The sequence below is a fragment of the Sminthopsis crassicaudata genome, chromosome 3, assembly GCF_048593235.1.
Source record: "Sminthopsis crassicaudata isolate SCR6 chromosome 3, ASM4859323v1, whole genome shotgun sequence".
Lineage (NCBI taxonomy): Eukaryota > Metazoa > Chordata > Mammalia > Dasyuromorphia > Dasyuridae > Sminthopsis > Sminthopsis crassicaudata.
The window spans coordinates 337,208,352-337,228,011 of record NC_133619.1 but is presented as its reverse complement, the minus strand read 5'-3'; the positions used below and the strand labels follow the sequence as shown (position 1 = coordinate 337,228,011).

At 37.2% G+C, this 19,660-nt stretch overlaps 1 protein-coding gene and 1 pseudogene across 3 annotated transcripts in view; both read right to left on the bottom strand.

The window, feature by feature from the left end:
• Positions 1-4,267: 4,267 nt before the first annotated feature.
• LOC141562091 (ran-specific GTPase-activating protein pseudogene) lies at positions 4,268-4,862 on the bottom strand (annotated as a pseudogene).
• A 2,687-nt stretch (positions 4,863-7,549) lies between these two features.
• Positions 7,550-19,660, bottom strand: part of LOC141564752 (serotransferrin-like) — a 35,287-nt gene continuing 23,176 nt past the window's right edge. For all 3 annotated transcript variants that reach the window (XM_074307649.1, XM_074307651.1, XM_074307650.1), the window contains exons 13-17: positions 19,376-19,523; positions 14,475-14,542; positions 9,867-10,051; positions 8,705-8,888; positions 7,550-7,792 (exon numbers count right to left, since the gene is read on the bottom strand). In XM_074307649.1, coding sequence (XP_074163750.1) covers positions 7,758-7,792; positions 8,705-8,888; positions 9,867-10,051; positions 14,475-14,542; positions 19,376-19,523 — 620 coding nt within the window. In that variant the 3' untranslated portion in view covers positions 7,550-7,757. The remainder of the gene's footprint in view (positions 7,793-8,704; positions 8,889-9,866; positions 10,052-14,474; positions 14,543-19,375; positions 19,524-19,660) is intronic.

Genomic DNA, 19,660 nt, shown 5'->3' with positions numbered 1-19,660 from the left:
GTTATCCTTTGTTAAAGTCTCTAATCTCCTGTTGCCATTTCTACTTGTTGTAGTCCTTTCCTTCCCAGTTGTGTGGTTTAGTGAAAAAGAACATTTGGCTAAAGAGTCTCCTCCAGGTTTAAGCCTCAGTTTTGCCATGATCACTATGAACATGAGCAGATCACTTACAACCTTACTGAGCCCCATTTGCTTCCTCTGAAAAATGAGAATAATAAAAATTGAAATAGAGATTTAGAGATAAGATCATGTAGTCCAATGCCCTTGATTTATAAAGGAAGGCCCAGAGGCATTTAAGTGATTTATTCAAGGTCACACAGATAACAATGGCAGAGCTGAAGTTCAGCTCAGCTCTTCATATTCCAAAACTAACATACCCTCCACTGGAACAACCTGCCCCTCCTTGATGAGCTGATGAGGAAAGAACTTCTGAAAACTTAAAATCCTAACAAATCGTGCTAGTGCAGGGTATAAGGCCTAAGCAGGACATTTCCCCATAACTTGGAGACAATCAGAAGACATCACTTTCAGAAAATGAAAGTAATAATTACCATAATGCAGATGTGAGTAGCCATTGGCAGTAGTAATTCACTCTAAGATATACATTGGGAAGGAGCTGCTGAATGAAGTAAGTAAGGCTTCCCCAAAACCTTTCCTGGAGAATCTCATCTAAAATTCAACTAAATGAAAGAACAAGCATGAGGGTGGGGAAACTGATGTAGATAGTTCATTGGGGATTCCCCTGACCAATTTGAGGAGCTTCTAAGTTGAATTTTTCATAATATTTTTTAGTCATTTCAATTGTGTATGACTTCTCATTAGAATGTGAACTCCTACAGATCTTAATGCTTTATTTTTTGGAGGGGGGAGAGGTGTCTCCAATATTTAACCTAGCAGTTAATAGCTGCTTGTTAGGTGGTGCAGTATATAGAGTGCTAGGCCTGGATTCAAAAGACTCATCTTCCTCAGTTCAAATCTAACTATAGACCTTAACCAGCGGGACAAGTCACTTAACCCTCTTTGCCTCAGTTTCCTCCTCTGTAAAATGAGCTGAAGAAGGACATGGCAAACCAGCCCAGTATCCTCGCTAAGAAACTCTACATGAGGTCATGAAAAGTTGGACAGAACTGATCAACAGCAAATAAAAATTCTTGGTGATTTGCCTTACCTACGGACTCTGATGAGTCTGAGAGTAACCTACACATCTATACGTTCCTGCCCATTCCTACCCTGCTGCAGAACTGTTGATATGAGACAATCACAGTGCAAGAGAAGGGAAGAGAGGGAATAAGCATTTATATGATGGTTACTCTGTGTCAAGCGCTGTGTTAAGAGCTTTACAAATATTATTTCATTTGATCCTCACAACCTTGGGAGGATAATGCTGTAATTTTTAAAATTTTTTTTACATTTTACAGTTGAGAAGACCAAAGTAAACAGACATTAAGTTACTTGCTCAGTATCACACAGCTAGTAAGTATCTGAAGCTGGATTTGAACTTCCTGACTTCAAGCCCAGAGCTCCAACTTAGCTGTGGCACTTAGCGGCCTTTTAGTTTGTTCTCCTAGTTAGAAGAGGATAGCACAACGGAAGGGAGAGGAAAAGAGGAAGAGAAAGGAAGGAAGAAGGGAAAGGAGGTAGGGAAAGGGGAAGGGAAGGAAAAGGAAATTTTTGTTTTTGGCATTTGGGGTTGGGTGGCTTTGAATGCCACTTTATGTTTTTGGCCTTTAACTTTCTCATCTGTCAAATGAGAAGGCTGGACTGAATGATCTGAAAAGTTCCTTTCAAAGTTAGTATTATATGATTCTAAAATAAGCTGTAATCTAAGCAAGTGTAACCTTTCCTTTATAAAGTAATATTATTCAATCAGATGGTTCGAATGGAGTGTAGAAAAAAAAAGGGGGGGGTGGAACAACCCAACAACAACAGACTTTATCTTTGTGCTTCTAGAACCACACAGGAGAAAGAGTATCCCTACCAGCAGACTTGGTATATAGTTTGTACCCATAAAGGAGCCCTGAACTTGAAGTCACACCATCCCAGTTGGAATCTTAACTCTGCTGCTTATTAACCCAATAACTCTCCAAGTCTCTCTCTACCCCCTCACCTGTAAAGTATTTCTATGATAAAAATATCCAAAATCAAAAGATGATTAAATTTCCCAGGACACTTGGGAAATATGTGTAAACATTCATTGGGGAACACTGACTCCAATTTTCAAAAAGCCATGTGACCAAAGCGGGGCTAAGGATTGGTATAAATAGACTTGGAAAAACATTTGGTGGGAGTTGGAGGTTCTTTCCAGGACCAGGACTATATAGGGATACCCCAGAGACAAACAAGCCGCCTATGATGTCCCAAAGCAAAAAAGACATCCAAGCCACAATGAAGCTGTGGAGACTTAACTGATTATGACAGCATAGATGCAGATGCTATGGGTAAAATTTCCCACTCAGGGGACTGAGTGTTGCCTTAGACGCTTGCAAGCAGTGTGATTCTGGGAAAATATTAACCTCTCTACTGAAATTTCTCCATCTATGAAATGGGGATAGTGCTGGCACTTCATCATAAGTAAGGATCAAATGAATTGACAATACATATAAAGTGCTTTGTAAACTTTAAAACTCTATATAAATTCTACCTATTGTTGGGTGTACCACAAAGGTCTTTTGTATATTGTCTCTATTGTCTAGTACTTGCCTTTATCTACTTAGAAATTTGGGAATATCTGACCTTAAGAAAGGTCTACATATTCAGTGGTTCATCTGACTCCAAGTTCAATATTCAGTGCATTGTCCCACGGAACTTTCTGTGGTAGTGATGCACAGTGAATAGAGTGCTGGGCCTGGAATCAAAAACCTCATCTTCCTAAGTTCAAATCTGACCTCAGATATTTACAAGTTGTAAGAATTAGCAAGTCACTTCACCCTTATTGTCTCAATTTCTTCATCTGTAAAATGAACTGGAGAAGAACAGGACATTTACTCTAATATTTCTGCCAAGAAAACTTTAAATGAGGTCATAAAGAGCAGGGCATGACTGAACAACAACAATTGCAAATACAAATTGATTGTGAGCTCTCTTGAGGCAAGAATGAGGTGGGGAGAATAGAAGCAAACACTTGTGTTGAATTTCACTGCCACACTATCCTTTCAAAGGGATACTTCAAGCTTGAATTTGAAGACCTTCTTGACCAATGTTAATCATGAAAAAGACCATAATAGTTAGTGAATAGTGAGTAAATCCATTTATCCAAGTAAATAGCAAGCAGAAATAATAGAAGCTACATGGATTAAAATATGCCAATTAACAATTAAAGTTAACAATTTCTCCTACTGGGAAGAAGTTATCTCCATTCATACAAAAGACTCTGATCTCACCCAAAGGAAAATTCTTTATACTTTTTAGTGTAAACCAAACTGGAAATTGAGGATATACTGAAGCCCTGCTTTTCACCTACATGGCTTCTTTCCAGGCTTTATTCTCTTTACCTCTGAATTTCTCCTCATAGAGTTTGTCAGTACATGTATTTTCTATGGAATTAGGAAGCACATTTCTCTTCTCTCAAGCTCTTACACCAACGTTCCCTGGCACAGGCATGTACCATTATCATCATTCTGCCAATAAGGAGACTTGTATACTACTGTTCTACACTTGAAGCCAAAGTTACATCTATACTCCATCTTCACCTCAGTGAATTTTCACAAGCATTCCCTCTAGCTGGAATATATTTCCACCTCTCAGAATCCTTGTCTAATTCAAGGTTTAATTTGGGTACCACCTTCTTGATGAAGGCTCCCTTTCCTTTCTCTCCATCCCTACTTGTTAATGCTTTCTTCATCCTTACTTTTTCTTATGCTAGTCTGACTTACAATGAATGTTTAATCCCACTATTAGAATCTAAGCTCCAAAGGAGTGCAGGGACTGTTTCATTTGTGCCATTTCACATAGATTATTATCTATCTGTTATCTATTTATGTTAAATAAATTCCTATTTAATTGAATACTTGATGAATGCCCTTTTTCTAGCTTTCCAAAGTTTTATTTACTCTTTTGGATATATTATTACTAAGTGTTTCCACATGGAAAAGAAAGTTATGGGAATGGGTTTGCTGAAGACACCTTCAGCAGAGTAAAAACTTAGAAAACAACCTGGAGGCTGGAATTCAGTTTTTAAAATAATGTCCCTTGTTAATAAAAAAGAAAGAAAGAAAAAGAAGTTAAATTAAAAGAAAGAAAGTGAGGCCTACAAGTTTAATACATTATGGTGCTAGGTTTCCTCCTTGGGCACCTCCAGCTTTTGTCTAAATTGTTTCTTTTCCTTCTCCTCTTTCACCTTATTCATGGACAGTTCTGAGAACTTCCTCACCCCATTTTTGATGCTACTATGCCTGCTCTTGTTACCTATTCTTCCTTCTATATATTCCTTATTTTCATATTTTGCCTTAAGCTTCAGGGCATTTGCTGCATTTAGGAACTGGATCACATTTAGGCTTGGGATTTTAATCAACAAAGTCAACATGTGTGTTTCAGACCCAGGCCCTTTGAGCACTGCCTGCATTGGCCTTCAGCTCCAGCAATGGTATCAAATAGTGATTTGCACAGATATTCAAAATTTTGTCCCTTCTCAGGAGGAGGCAAATCATCCCCTTCTCCTTGTGTTTCAGTAGATTTGTGTTACCTGCTCCTAGCTCTTTCCATTTGGAAAGATCATTCTCAGATGCAAATCAGAACTACGTGGCCCAAATCATAAAAAGCTCTTCATCTTCTTCAAGAGTCTTGATCTCCTGCTCAGGAAGAGGCACTATGGGCTCAAACTGTGGATCATAGTTTGAGTCATCCACATTCTCTGGATTAGGGTTCATCTCAATCAGTCATGTCTTCAGAGGCTAACCTTCCACAGGAGCTGGACCTCAATGAAGAAAAAGCAGAGAAAAAGCCTGGATCCTAATTTAATAACATTCCTTTCCATTTTGGGAGGGAGTGTAAATAGAATCTAGCCCAGGGAAATGAACCCTTGTAACTCTTCATTAGAATTTAGGGTCACCCACTAATACATTGTTGGTAGATTTGTGAAAGAATCCAACCATTCTGGAGAGCAATCTGGAATTATGCCCAAAAAGTTATCAAACTGTGCATACCCTTTGAACCAGCAGTGCTACTACTGGGCTTATATCCCAAAGAAATACTGAGGAGGGGAAAGGGACCTGTATGTGCCAAAATGTTTATGGCTGCTCTTTTCATATTGGCTAGAAACTGGAAGTTGAATGGATGTCCATCAATTGGAGAATGGTTGGGTAAATTATGGTATATGAAGGTTATGGAATATTATTTCTCTGTAAGAAATGACCAGCAGGAGGAATACAGAGAGGCTTGGAGAGACTTACATCAACTGATGCTGAGTGAAATGAACAGAACCAGAAGATCACTGTACACTTCAATGTTATATGAAGATGTATTCTGATGGAAGTGGATATCTTCAACATAAAGAACATCCAATTCACTTCCAGTTGATCAATAATGGACAGAAAAAACTACACCCAGAGAAGGAACACTGGGAAGTGAATGTAAATTGTTAGCACTACTGTCTATCTACCCAGGTTACTTATACCTTCGGAATCTAATACTTAATGTGCAACAAGAAAATGGGATTTACACACATATATTGTATCTAGGTTATATTGTAACACATGTAAAATGTATGGGATTGCCTGTCATCTAGGGGAGGGAGTAGAGGGAAGGATGGGCTAATTTGGAAAAATGAATACAAGGGATAACATTATAAAAAAAATTACTCATGCATATGTACTGTCAAAAAATCGTTTAAGAGAAAGCCAACCAGAGTGGTCTGAATGAAGAGGTTTTCTCTTGTCCAGACTGCTGGAGATAGTTAAACCTCATGATCAACATATTCTCAGTAGGAAGAGCTGAAATTTTTATTCCATTTCCTCATCGAATGTCCACCAATCAATTGATTTTCAGTTGTCAAGGGAATTCCTTTCCAGGATTATCTAAAACTTTCCTGCTTTCCATGTCTTTTGTCTTTGATTGCCAAGATAAAGCAAACCATCAACATATTATTAACTAACTTAATAATTTTATTTATTACTAAATATTATCTTATATTCTAATTAATACTATAAAGTTATTATACTGTTAAATTAAATTATCATTAATTACCTAGAAACTGTTTCCTGGAAGTTTCTTCTTTCTTTATATTGGCAATACTCCAGTAAGAGTGAATAAGAAAGATGACAAGTATAAGCAAGGGTTGGTGTTTGGTAAAAAGGTGAAAGGGTCAAGTGCAGAGGCTACTATGTAGGAACATCAGAGAAGCAATGGTAGATTGGGAGGTTAAGGAGAGGTGGTAGCAGCTAATCAGGGTAAAAAGGAGCAAAATTAGGAAAAGTAAGGCAGGAGGAAAGATGCAGTGAAAAAGTCACATTTTTTTCTCTGTTATCTGTGCCTCTGATTACTTTTTGTGTAATAAACAGCCAAAAAGGAAGCCTGAATTTCCTCAATTGTTTTATAAATAAGAGTATCTAGGTGAAATCAAGGAAATTCTATGGGACTATTCTTGCTTATTCAAATTGATTTTTTGTTGTTCAGTCTTTCCATTTGTTTTCAACTCTTCTTGATTATATTTGGTATTTTCTTGGCAAAGATACTGGAGTGATTTGTCATTTTCTTCCCCACTTCATTTTACAGATGAGGAAACTGAAGCAAACAGCATTAAGTAACATGATCAATCAGTAAGTGTCTGAGGCCAGATTTGAACCTATAAAGAGGAATCTTCCTGACTCCAGACTGGGGACTGCTCTATCTAGCTACTATTCAAGTCTCAATAATCAAATTCTGGAAATTATGTCAAGTATGAGCCAGGCTAAACTGAAATTACTCTTGCTAAGCAAATTAGGAAAATAAGAATTACAAAGGACAATACATACATACATACATACACATATACATGTATGTAAACATATATCAATGCATATATATCCTATTTCCAAAACTAAATACATTTTAAAAACTTAAAATTTGTTTACATGGAAATATTGATATGGTAAACCTTTTACATATTTGTCAAAGTAGATTTCTGATATGGCCCTTTATAATATTTAAGGGATTTCCTCAATATACCCATCCCATGTATCAGGTACAAGTATGATTATCCCCATTTTACAGATGAGGGAGGTGAGGACGAAGCAGTGAAATAGTTAACCAAGAGTCATGTGGCTAGTAGTAAGTAGTAGAATCCTTAGAAAACTGACCTCTACATGGAAGAGCTAATTTTAATTCTACTCCTTGCTAGATACCCTTGAGTACCCTTGATCTTTCAAGATCTCCAGGCCATGCTTAAGACTGTAGTTGATATAATAGGAACCAGTCTATATTGACAGAGTTAATTTCCTCTGAGAGAGAGTTCCTTGTACCAATGAAATCATGTATCTAGTGTAAAACAAAAATGGCATTTCAATATGGCAAAGTAGTTTAGAATTAAGTAAAATCATGAGGTGTGAAGGAAGTGTGATACAAAGACACACAGAATCAGTGACATTCTTCCACTTTTATTTATTGTTCAGATGAAAACAGGGAAGTGTGAAGGTTGAAGACAATATTCCTCTCTAGGATCATCTGTTAAAAGAAAGTGAGAAGGAAGTCCCCACCATATTTGGTGATCAGGAAAGAGAGCGGCAAAGAGAAATATAACAATCTGGTGGCTAGTCCCTCACAGGTGGATGTCTGGTTTTCCTGGATTTCTAGAATTTGTGAAATTCACAAACAGGCAGAATAGCTGTGGGGAAAGAATAGAACAGATGGTTATTCAGACTCTGCTGGCTATTTGCTAAAAATGATTCTATCCCCACCCTCCTACAATATGTAAATGGCAGTTAAACACTAGAAATCATGGGAAATAAAGAGCATAGAAATAATTCTCCCTTGCCCTTATCTTAATGGGATAAGAGATCTGCCATGGCCACATATTCCTACCTTTCTCCTTAATAGCCAAGAGGTCCCTTATACAAGTTCATACATCACAAAAGAAGTATCTTAAAAATGACTGTTTATTATTTTCCTATTCTGCTACCTTCCTGTATCTGTTTCTAATTTATTCTGTTCTGTTGTCATATGCACACACACACACACACACACACACACACACACACACACACACACACACACATTTTTAGGGTTGGATGGAAGCCAGAAAGGTCATCTAGTCTAAATTTTGCTTTGTGCACAACCCTCAAGTTTCAAGTCACTGGAGTTGTCACCTGTGACCCAGGCCAGTGATCCCAGCCTGAGTAGAGGTTGTTAAGGGCCTGGAAAGAGTTGTTGGTATGAAGGCAATGAGTTTTCATACAATGCTTATTGACTTATTCTCTTCTGTCTTGCTCTAGACCATCACCCCTTTTGCCATAGGTTACATTCAGGGCCAACCTTAGTCTGAAAGGGGAAGAAATAGGCCAGCAGCAAGCTGGAAGGAAATCTGTGTGGCCACCAGCTATTCCCCTACATGGCTGTTAATTAGAGACAGTCAGAAGATGAAGACTAATAGATTGCTCTTTGTCTACTATTCAGCACCTTGGACAGTGCTGGACCCATAGCAAATACTCAATATTTATCAGATTTGATGATTCCGGTGTTTCTAAGGAATTCATTTGATTATGTGCTCCATTTCCCCATTATGTGTCTTCCTACTTACAGGAAGTCAAGCATTTCTTGAGAGAGCCAACAGCTGTGACATAGTCTTTTCCTAAGAAACTTTCATAGGTGGTGCCATCTGGGATTTTTGCCAAGCACTCAGTGTTGTCTTTGAACAGGAGGTTTCCGGTTTTGGGTAGAATATTAAAAGTTTCTTTCTCACTGCCATAAGTTCCAAAATGGTTCTGAGTCAAAGAGACAGACATGTTATCAGTAGGCATCCATGGAAAAAGGGAGAAAAATATAATATACTCAGGATCAACCTTAGAGAAAACTTCAAAGCAATCCACATTGACCTCTGGTATCTTTTTCTTTACCTTGTCAACATTATCCCTTCCTAATATTATAGACACCTCTCATTTGTCCTCTGTCTGGTCCCCTTATAGCCCAAAGGCTATGCCACTGTTTTCTCAGATCCTGAAAGATTTCTGCTTAACACATTGCCTTAAGGGGAATTTATAATGGCCTTCCTAGAGATAAAATACCCTTATCTAAAGGAATAATTGGCCAAATCTGAGGCAGTATGTTATCCAAATTGTGAAGCTGCCTTCTGAGAGGAAAGAAGTTTTCAGAATCCTCCTTCAATTATACTATTCAGTAACTACTGCTTTCCCTGGTTTATTCATTTGGTTTGTCGTTTTTGTGATATCTTGAATTCAGAGACCATGTCTTTTTCATAGTGTCCAGTGTTATGCTAACTTCTACCAGTGCTATTTCTGACTGTTTTAACTTTGATTTTAAAAAGCAGATAATCAAGGACAAAGCCAAATATATTTATCATAACTTATACCCAAATTGTCTGCCAAGTGATTTAAACCATCATTCTCACCTAGAAAAAGAACTAAGTGAAATAGGATTGAGTACAGGAAGCTTTCCCAAAGTCTCTCAATAAAATCAAGAAGGCACAGAGTTTGAAAAACTTAATGCTCCTCTGTTCTTGAGTCAGAAAGCTCACTAACAGAAGATCATAAAGGATCCTGCACATTCTCTTTTACTTTCTATATAGAGACTTAAGGCAATAGTGTTAATATACAGCCACAGCCAATAACCCACTTTCAGATTTAAGTGGAAATAAAATTAAGTGACTGGGTTCTGGGTCCTATTAACGCATTCAAGTCCAATTAAGTAAGGAAAAGGGATAGCAAGCACTGGATTATACAGACCTGTTGATCCAATAGCACCTGGCGAACTAAAGATGCCTTTTCTTGCCGTGAGATCACAGCATGGTTTGGTGCCCTAGCCAGGTGACAATTCTCAAAATTTTCCACATCATCCTGGCCTCCATTTAAACATAATAACTTAAAGTCAGCACTTTTCAGATTTTTTGCCCAAGATTCTGTATTCTTTTCTGAAATGAGAATGAAAGTAAATATCAACAACCATTTCTACTTTGACTACTTGTTAATCTACAGGCTATTACTCATGTAATTATAGTACCTATGACTCTAATTTACTTCTTCATAAAAATCTATACATCTGTGCCATGATGATTCATGGAAAGAAGAATATATCTACTATCCCCCCAGAAAGACAATTCAACTTCACATTTTATAACTAATCATCATTCATCCTATGCTGAACACTTCCGTCCATGAGACTTTTTCTTGAGGTTCAAAACAAACTTCTGGTTTTAAGACCAAGGAGAATGTAATTTGTTCTTCTGTTTCCAAATACCTTTTAGTATAAGTAGAGAAAGAAAAAACCTTAATCTTCTGATTGTTTCCCAGACATTGAGCACTAGTTTCTCTGCTTCACTTGTTAGGTTCCCCTTGGGGGCAAACTTCTTAGAAGGATCATTTTTAAAAGCTACTTCACAGGCTCAATGAATACCACCTGTCTATACACATTAGCATACTCATGTGAATACATATTTCATAGGCAGCCTTTTCATTTGTTATCTATCTTTTGTCATGCTACTAGAGGAGAAAACATGGACATTGAAAAGAGTGTTAAGAGAGCATCTTAGACATTATGTGATGTGAAACTCCTCTGGGCCTGTTTCCTCATCAATAAAAGGAAGGAGTTTGACTAAATAATCTCTGAAATCACCTCTAGCTCTAAATCTATGTTGCTTTAGTCCCTGGGAGAATTCATTTATTCATTCAAATGGTTTTGATTGTCATGTAAATAGTTTACCACCTCTTTGCAGAAAATTTAGCAAGTTCTTATGTCAGGCAAGGACTGCCATTGTGCCCCACTATTTCTTTGTGGGAGACAAAATTGACTTGAAATAGTCTGTCATAAGTATTGTGTCTTTGTACTTCCATCATTCTACTCTCACCATTATCCCTATAGGGAATGAATCATAAGGAGATTAGAAATGGAAGTGACCAGCCTGTTTTCACCAGATTCCCTCATTTTGCATTCTCACTCTCACTAATCTTCCTCACTTAACAGAGGGGGAAACTAAAACTGGGGAGGAGTACTGAATCAAAAAGGTGGCCATGATGAGGGGAGGATGTAGACTCTGGATTATGCTTTTAACACTCTTTCAAGATGCTTCTTGTTTACCTTCTTTCCCCATCCAATTCTTAACCATCATTCAAGGCCCAGCTCCATTCTCAAAATCATCTGAGAAAGAGTCCACGTCAAAGCTGAACTCTGAATTTTGAGTCTAAAGGGAAACTAGGTGGTGCAATCGATAGCATGCCAGACTTACAATCAGGAAAACTCATCTTCCTGAGTTCAAATCTGATCTTAGACACTTCCTGGATGTGTGACCCTGGGCAAGTCATTTAACACTGTCTCAGTTTCCTCATCTTGCAAAAAGAAATGGTGAACTAATCTAATATCTTTGCCAAGAAAACCCTAAATGGGGTCACAAAGAGCCAAATATGATTGAAATAACGACAACAAATGTCTACACTGCTCATTGAACAATTAGTTATGGATCCTCTGAATTAATCTTAAATCTATATTCAACTGGGTCCACTAAACCTGAAATTGTGGGTACCTAAGATATAGGACTGGTTTTCATATCAATCCAAAAATTTGTTGTTGGGAAATTAACAGTTTTTTGAGAGGCTTTGTAGAGTAGTGGATAGAGAGCTGATCTAGGAAGTAGTTAGAAAGCTCAGTGGCTTGGAATTCTGAGTTCAAATTTGGTATCAGATACTTAATAGCTATGTGATGCTGGGCAAGTCCCTTAACCTCTGTCTTCCTTGGTTTCCCTTCTGTAAAATGGGATTAATGATGGGAATCTACCTAACAGTGTTGTTGTTAAATAAACTTTAAAACACTACATAAATGCTAGGTCTTATTCTAATGATTGTCATTGTTATCAGGAATCAAGATGATCTAGCTTTCCAGTTCCATCTCTAATACATTTAGGGCGTGTGATTTGATGCAATTCAATTAACCTCTCAGTGGCCCTGGCATCCCTCTAAAAACCAAGCTCCAAGACAAGTACTGATCTGCACTAGCAAAACTATCCCACACACACACCTCTGATGGGGGAGAAAGAGGAAAACAAAAAGAAAAAATTACTAAGCATGCATTTCTCCTTCCATCTGTTAGTGTAAGTAAAGAATGGATATTCAAGAATCTACTGTATGTGGATATACAGACTTGTATGGACTTTGAGCTGAAAGGGATCCTGCAAGCTCCCTTCCCATTCCCACTCAAACCCTTCATTCTTCATTTGAGGACTTATCCAAGATCATATATGCAGTCAATGTCAGAGCTGATATTTGAAAATAGATCTTCTAACTCCAAATCTACTTTTTTCCCTTTGCCAAGAGCTCCTTCTTTTTCCTCCTCAACTCACATTACTCAGATGCCTTTTGCCAGAGTCTCCTTCACCCTTGACTCACATGAAGAGATAGCCACTTTTACCTTGCTAAACAAAACTCTTCACATGCATATGTGATCCTCTTCCATTCTGTTTTCTCCACTGGATTTCCCTCTTTGACATCCCCACTTTCACTCAAATATCAGCCTCTCTTTCTCTACTGGCTACTATTCTACACTCTACAAACATGCCAATATTTCCTCCATCCTCACAAAAATTTCACTTCATTCATCCATTCATAGCATATCTTTCCTATCTTTTGTTACCATTCTTGAGAAAAACATCTACAAGAGGGTCTTTCCCATCCTTTCCTCTCATCCTCTTCTTAGCTCTTTGAAGTTTAGCTTGGGATCTCTCATTCAAACAGAACTGCTTTCTCTAAAGTCATTCAAGGTCTGATTGCCAAATCCAATGGCCTTTTATCATCCTCATCCTTCTTGACCTTTCTGCAGCCTTTCACACTATCATTCACCCTCTCCTCCTTGAGATTTTCTACTGGTTTTCATGATGCCTTTCTCTCCTTATTCTTCTCCTATCTACCTGACCACAGTTTCTCAGTCTCCTTTGCTGGATCTTCATCCAGGTCATGCCCTCTAACTTCATATATCATACAGGGTCCTATCCTGAAGCTTCTTCTCTTTTCCCCTGATAAGATTTCCCTTGGTGAATCTCATCAGTTCTCATGGATTTGATTATTATCTCAAAATTGATGATTCTTGAATGTTATCTAGTCGTAAATTCTCTGCTAACCTCCAAGTTCTCATCTTCAAATATCTATTGGACATCTCAAATTGGATGTCCTATTGATATCTTAAACTCAATGTGTTCAAAACTCAACTCACAAGTCTCTCCCTACTCCAAATATTCCATCCTGCACTCAACTCCGAAAGTGATCTTCCTAAAGGGTATATTTGAGCATTTAACACTCCCTCCTATCCAACACACACACACACACACACACACACACACACACACACACACACACACACACACATTCAATAAATTTAAGTGCTTCTTTATCACCTCCAGGACCAAAGATAAAAATACTGTGTCATTCAAAGTCTTTAATAAGCGTTACCTCTGTATCACCCTCCTCAATTTTTTCTTTTTATATTCAACATCTCTGTCACACTTTCTCCTTGCTGCTCCATAGAGGAGACACTACATATCCCATCTTTGGGCATTTTCACTGCATGTCTCCAGTACCTAGAATACTCTCTCTGCTAATCTCTACTTCCAGGCTTTCTTCAAGTCCTAAATAAAATTCCATCTTCTACAAAGATCCACCCTCCAAAAAGTCTAGTGGCTTCCCTCTGTTAATTATTTCCAATTTTTTTCTGCAAATAGCTTGTTTGTATATAATTGCTTGCACATTGCCTCCTGCATTAAACTGGAGGCCTCCCTAAGGGCAAGGATTATCTTTTTTCTTTGTCTAGGATTTGGCACAATGCCTGACACATAGTAGGCATTTAATGGATATCTATTGATTGATTAACACTGCTTCTTAGAGTAATAGAGGTAGTGTCAGTTATTAAAAGTGTAAGGTGATGCTACTGATTATGCACAATCTCTGTCACAATTTTTATATGTCTCACATTAAGCTCTCATAATATAAACTCCAAGAGTCTGGGCCTGAATCTTAGCTATGTTTTCTACATAGTTATCAGAGTTCAAAGAAACCCAAGAAAGCAAGTAGTGTCCAATTCTTTCACTTTCTAATTGAAGAAACTAAGACTTTGAGAGGAGGGGTGATTGGTCAAAAGTCACATAAATAATACTAATCTTTGAACTCAGATTCAACTCTAAATGTGGTGCTTTTTTACTATAACCTACAGCTTCTCCTGGCCTCTAGCATTCTGCATAACCATATGTACTCAGTTTCTCTTTGTTGGACTGAATTGTGCAAGATTGCTATAAAGATCCATGTGCCACCCTTGGTGCTGATGCCATAGTTCACTGAAACCTAGAGGGAATCACATACCATCTACATTATCCAAGACGGTGCTGTGTTTCACAAAAGCAACATCTCCTTTATTCTCAGCCAGGCATCTACAAAAGATGAAAAGCAAGTGAGCATTAAGATTCTCTTTCTTGAAGAGAATCTTTTCCAGAATCAAACAATTTTCTATTATAGAAGTGTGGACTTTAAAGCTGGAAGGGCCCTTGGAGGTCTTTGAGTCTAATCTCCTCATTTTCCAAATAAAAAAAACTGAGGTCCAGGAACTTTGAGGAAACAAAAGCAAGATTCCAACCCAAATCCATTGACCCAGGAACCAGTGATTAGTGATTAATTATGGAACAAAAAGAAGTCAATGCTTTAGTCACCATAACCCATTTTGGTCAATCATAATTTATTCAAGATACTACTGATGATACCAAGTAAAATGAAGTAGTAAAAACATTTAAATTTCTATTATCAGAGCACTTTCCCCCAAATAAATCTAACAGCATTATGAACCATTTAATGAGAACAGTGGAATTGCTTCTCATCAACAAGTGTTTAAAAAAGCTGGAAGGGCCCTTGGAGGACTTTGAGTCTAATCTCCTCATTTTCCAAATAACAAAACTAAGGTCCAGGAACTTTGAGCAAACAAAAGCAAGATTTCAACCCAAATCCATTGACCCAGGAACCAGTGATTAGTGATTAATTATGGAACAAAAAGAAGTCAATGCTTTAGTCACCATAATCCATTTTGGTCAATCATAATTTATTCAAGATACTACTGATGATACCAAGTAAAATGAAGTAGTAAAAACATTTAAATTTCTATTATCAGAGCACTTTCCCCCAAATAAATCTAACAGCATTATGAACCATTTAATGAGAACAGTGGAATTGCTTCTCATCAACAAGTGTTTAAAAATTTGGAAAGATTTTAATTCAAAAGCCTCTTTGTGAGATGACTCACAGCAATTTCCACTTCCTCATCTTATGTAAGTCACTATGAGGGTAAAGGAGGGTGAGGTGGGAGAGAAAATTGAGAAGGAAGGTGAAAATATTTCCATTCATCACATTTTGGCTTTCAGATTTGGAGTTTTACCTTTAAATGTTCTCCTTTACTTCTTAATCATTCATAAAATTAGCTATGGAATTATATTTTAAAATGTGGAAACAATACCTGCAGAGCATCAGGATGACTAAAAGCAAAAACAAATTGGAGACAGCCATTTCCACATTTGCATGACTTCTCTATTTGGGATTTGATACTAAAACTAGATTTGAACTTTGTTTCATATTTTTGTTTATTAATAGTTTTGTTTCCTTGTCTCTGTAGACACCTTCATGTTATCCAATTGTTCATAATGGGCCAAAGTATATAATGTTAGTAACAACAATATACTTAATACCATCCACAGTATTAGTCAAAAGAAGAATTCTGAACTAAGGATAGAGGCGATCACAAAAGATAAAACGGGTATTTCCTGTTAAGTAACTTTGAAAATCTTTTGCCTAAACACAATCAGTATAACTAGGATAAGGGAAGAGGTCAATGGGATGAAAAAAAGTAATCTTTGCATTTAATATCACTGACATGGCTCTGATATCCAATATTTAGAGGGAACTAATATACATATATAAAACCAAAACCCATTGCCCATTGAATAAGTAGTCAAAGAACCTGAACAGATATTCCTCAGAAGAATTGCAAACCATTTTTAACTACTTCAGATTTCTCTAAATCAATTTGCAGAGAACTTAAAACAAATAAAAGCAAACGAAATACTTCTGAGGCTTCACTTCTAATGCAGGAAATTGGTAAAAATATCCAAAGATCAGAATAGACAATATTGGAGGAGTGATGGGGAAATGGGCACACTGATTTATTGTTGATGGAGCTGTGAATTTGTTCCATTCTTCAAAGAAAATTACTAAAATGTTCTTGTCCTTTGACCCAAAGAGCCTACTATTAGTAGAAAAAGAATAAAATGGAACTTCCAAAGGATCTATATGTACCAAGATACCATAGTAGTTCTAGAGGCTCTTATCTTCTTGGTGGATTAAAATTGAAAAAAGTCTTTCCTTCTGTTGGGTAATGGTTAAACAAATTATAGGATCTGAAAGTGATGGAATATTCACATCCATAAGAAATAATAAAATAGACATTTTCAGAAGAAACTAGAAAGGCATTTTTGAACTGATGCAAAGCAAAGTAAGCAAAACTAGGAAGATAAGCTATATAACGGCAGGATTATGAAGAAATTTAACTTTGAAAGACTTTAGAATTCTGATCAATGTAGTGATAAAAACCTCAAGGTGAAATATGCTACTCACTTCTTGCTGAGGAAGTGATAAATTTAAAAAAGCACAGAGACAGAAGCATACATTTTTGGGTGTGGCCAATATAGGAATTTATTTTTACTGCACTATACATATTTATTATGCAACTCTTATTTATTTTATTCAGTAGGAGAGGGGCAGTGAAAGGAGCACATTATGATGCATGTAAAAATAAATATTTTTTAAAAGAAAGTCCCTCTATATGAATAAAATATTATATAATGAAATAAAATCTTTACAAAATATTTTATTTTTATCCTGGTAAAGACTGGCCAACAATCAAGTTATTGTGCATCATATATCACTAAGTAGAGTCAAAGTTATCAGTGATTAATTTTAGAACAAAAAGAAGCCAAGGCTTTAGTCACCATAATCCATTTTGATCAATCATAATTTATTCAGTGTGTTAGCTGATCATACAAAATTACATTAAACAAACACAAAATACTTTACAGGTTTATATTGTTTATTCCCTCCTCTGAAACTACCTGTATAACACAACCTCCTTGGGCCTCAGTCTTCTGTATCTGAAGAGGATACACTCTGTGATCTGTAAGGTTCCTTCTGCTAAGAGCCAAAGATGCTGTACACTTGGCTGACATTATAATTTTTCCCCCAATAGCAGGATGCCATCGAAAGCATGTTGGGTTGGGTTGGGAATCAGAAAAGATCAATTCAAATTTTAGTTTTGTCACTCATAGCCTATGTGATCTTGGACAAGTCCCATGATCTCTCGGTGCCTTATATAGAAAATAGAGGGTTTACCTTTTGAGACTCTTCTAGTATTAATTAATAATCTATGATTCCATGACCCCTTTTAGAAGGCTAGCCTTCCCAGCATGATGAAGACCCCATGTCAAGCATCTCCTCGGACATGTGTTAGCTTTTAAGCACTGTGTTCTGGGTAACCTTTCAAGGTTATAAATTAGATAAACTTGTCTGTGCTTAGCAGAAGGAATTTCCTACAACAATGATATCACGGGTCTCTCTTTTCACAGGCTGCCTTTGAGAAAAGTGCATTTTCAGAATCACTGAGCACTAAGAATTTTCTTGGAGCAGCCAGGTGGCACCATAGTGCACAGAATGCTAAGCCTAGAGTCAGGAACTGATTGCAGATCTTGGGCAAATCACTTCACCCTGTTTGCCTCAATTTCCTCACCTGTAAAATTAATTGGAGAAGCAAATGGCAAACTGCTCCAGTGTCTATGCCAAGGAAATCTGAGATGGGGTCACAAAGAGGCAGACACGACTGAAGTGACTGAACACCAGCAACTTTTGAGATCAGTCCCAAAGTGGAACGAACACCTCAGGTAAGTGACCTATCTATCTCACTGCCCAGAGTCTAGATCATTTCTTAGATGTTAGGGAAAGAATTTCTTCTGGGACATAAATCAGATTGGATGGTTACTGAGCATCTTTCTAATTCTGAGATTCAATAATTCATTCCATGATAATAAAAGAGGCAAAGTAATCACAGCACTAAACTGAGATCTAGAATAGCCTTAGCGAATACTTTTGGGCCAACTTTATTTTTACAGAGAACAAACTGAAGCTTAATGTATTCAACATTATACAGGTAAATAAGTATCAGAGGACAGCCTAGGTTTTCTGACTCCACAATCTGTATTCTTTCCAATGCAGAATGCTACCTTTTCCTTTAGCTGTTCAACTTCTAATGTTTCCTGTCTTTACTCCAACTAAGAGGCATTAAAAGGCCACATTGCCCATCAGACTGTTAGGGAAAAAAATCCAACAGCCACCCAACACATTTGATGATGCTGGCAAATGACCAAATGTACAGAGCCACTGATCTGGACTACATCCTATGGACCTGGTCTAAAATCCTCAGTGAGAGTGAGGAGACCTCACTAGTAGTCATGGACCTGCCCCTAACCAGCTGCACAATCCTGAGCAAATCACATAAGGTTTCTCCACTTCAATTTCCCCATCTACAAAAAGATAAAAGTAGACTAGAAAAATTCAGGGCTTCTTAAACTTTTCCACTCATGGCCCTTTTTCACCCAAGAAATTTTTCATGGCCCCGAATATAACAAGTATATAAAATGATTCAATCATAATTTCATGACCCCCACATTACAAGATCCCAGTTTAAGAAGCTGGGGACTGGATGATCAATAAGAGCCCCTTCTGATCTATGATTTTACAATTTAACTATTAATCCTGTGCCAGTACATTTTCATCTCTGCATTACAGGGAAAGAATTTATAAGCTGTAATAATGAACAATCCATGGCAAAAGGCCTGAATCCAAGAGAAGAGGAAGTACATCAATGGGAGTGACAAAAGACCTGAGTCCAAGAGAACAAGAAGGAAAGCAATGGGAAACCAAGGTATCTTGAGGAATCTTACAGATAAGAGTATCTTCTTTGGATATCAGGGACACTTGGATCCCTGATCATGTCATTGTGTGCATCTTTCAGTTTCTTTGAAAGACGATTTCCTAAAGCTGATACCCTTCTAAGTATAGCCCAGAGCTGTAAAGCAGAAGGAAGAGTTAATGTATTGGAAAGATGTTGAGAAAAAAAAAGGAAGAAGAGACTGATATTGGTGATGGTATTTTAGGGTTGGGTTTAATACACTTACCTAAAAGCCCCATTGTAGCCATAGTAGGTTTCTTTGGTACTAGAAGCACATTTATCCAAAAATGGTGACTTTGGATTGCCAATACATAAGGCACAGAGATTGGAAGTAGGATCAGCACCAGGAGCACAGGATTCACTGAAGTATTTATCTACACAGAGAAAAGACAGTGGTTTCTACTTGAATAATATGAGTGCTTCCTTTTATTTCCCATGTTAAAAACCTCTATTTTAAATTACATAATTGCCCCAATTAAATGAAGACGTGATCATAAGCCCAGAACCTGAA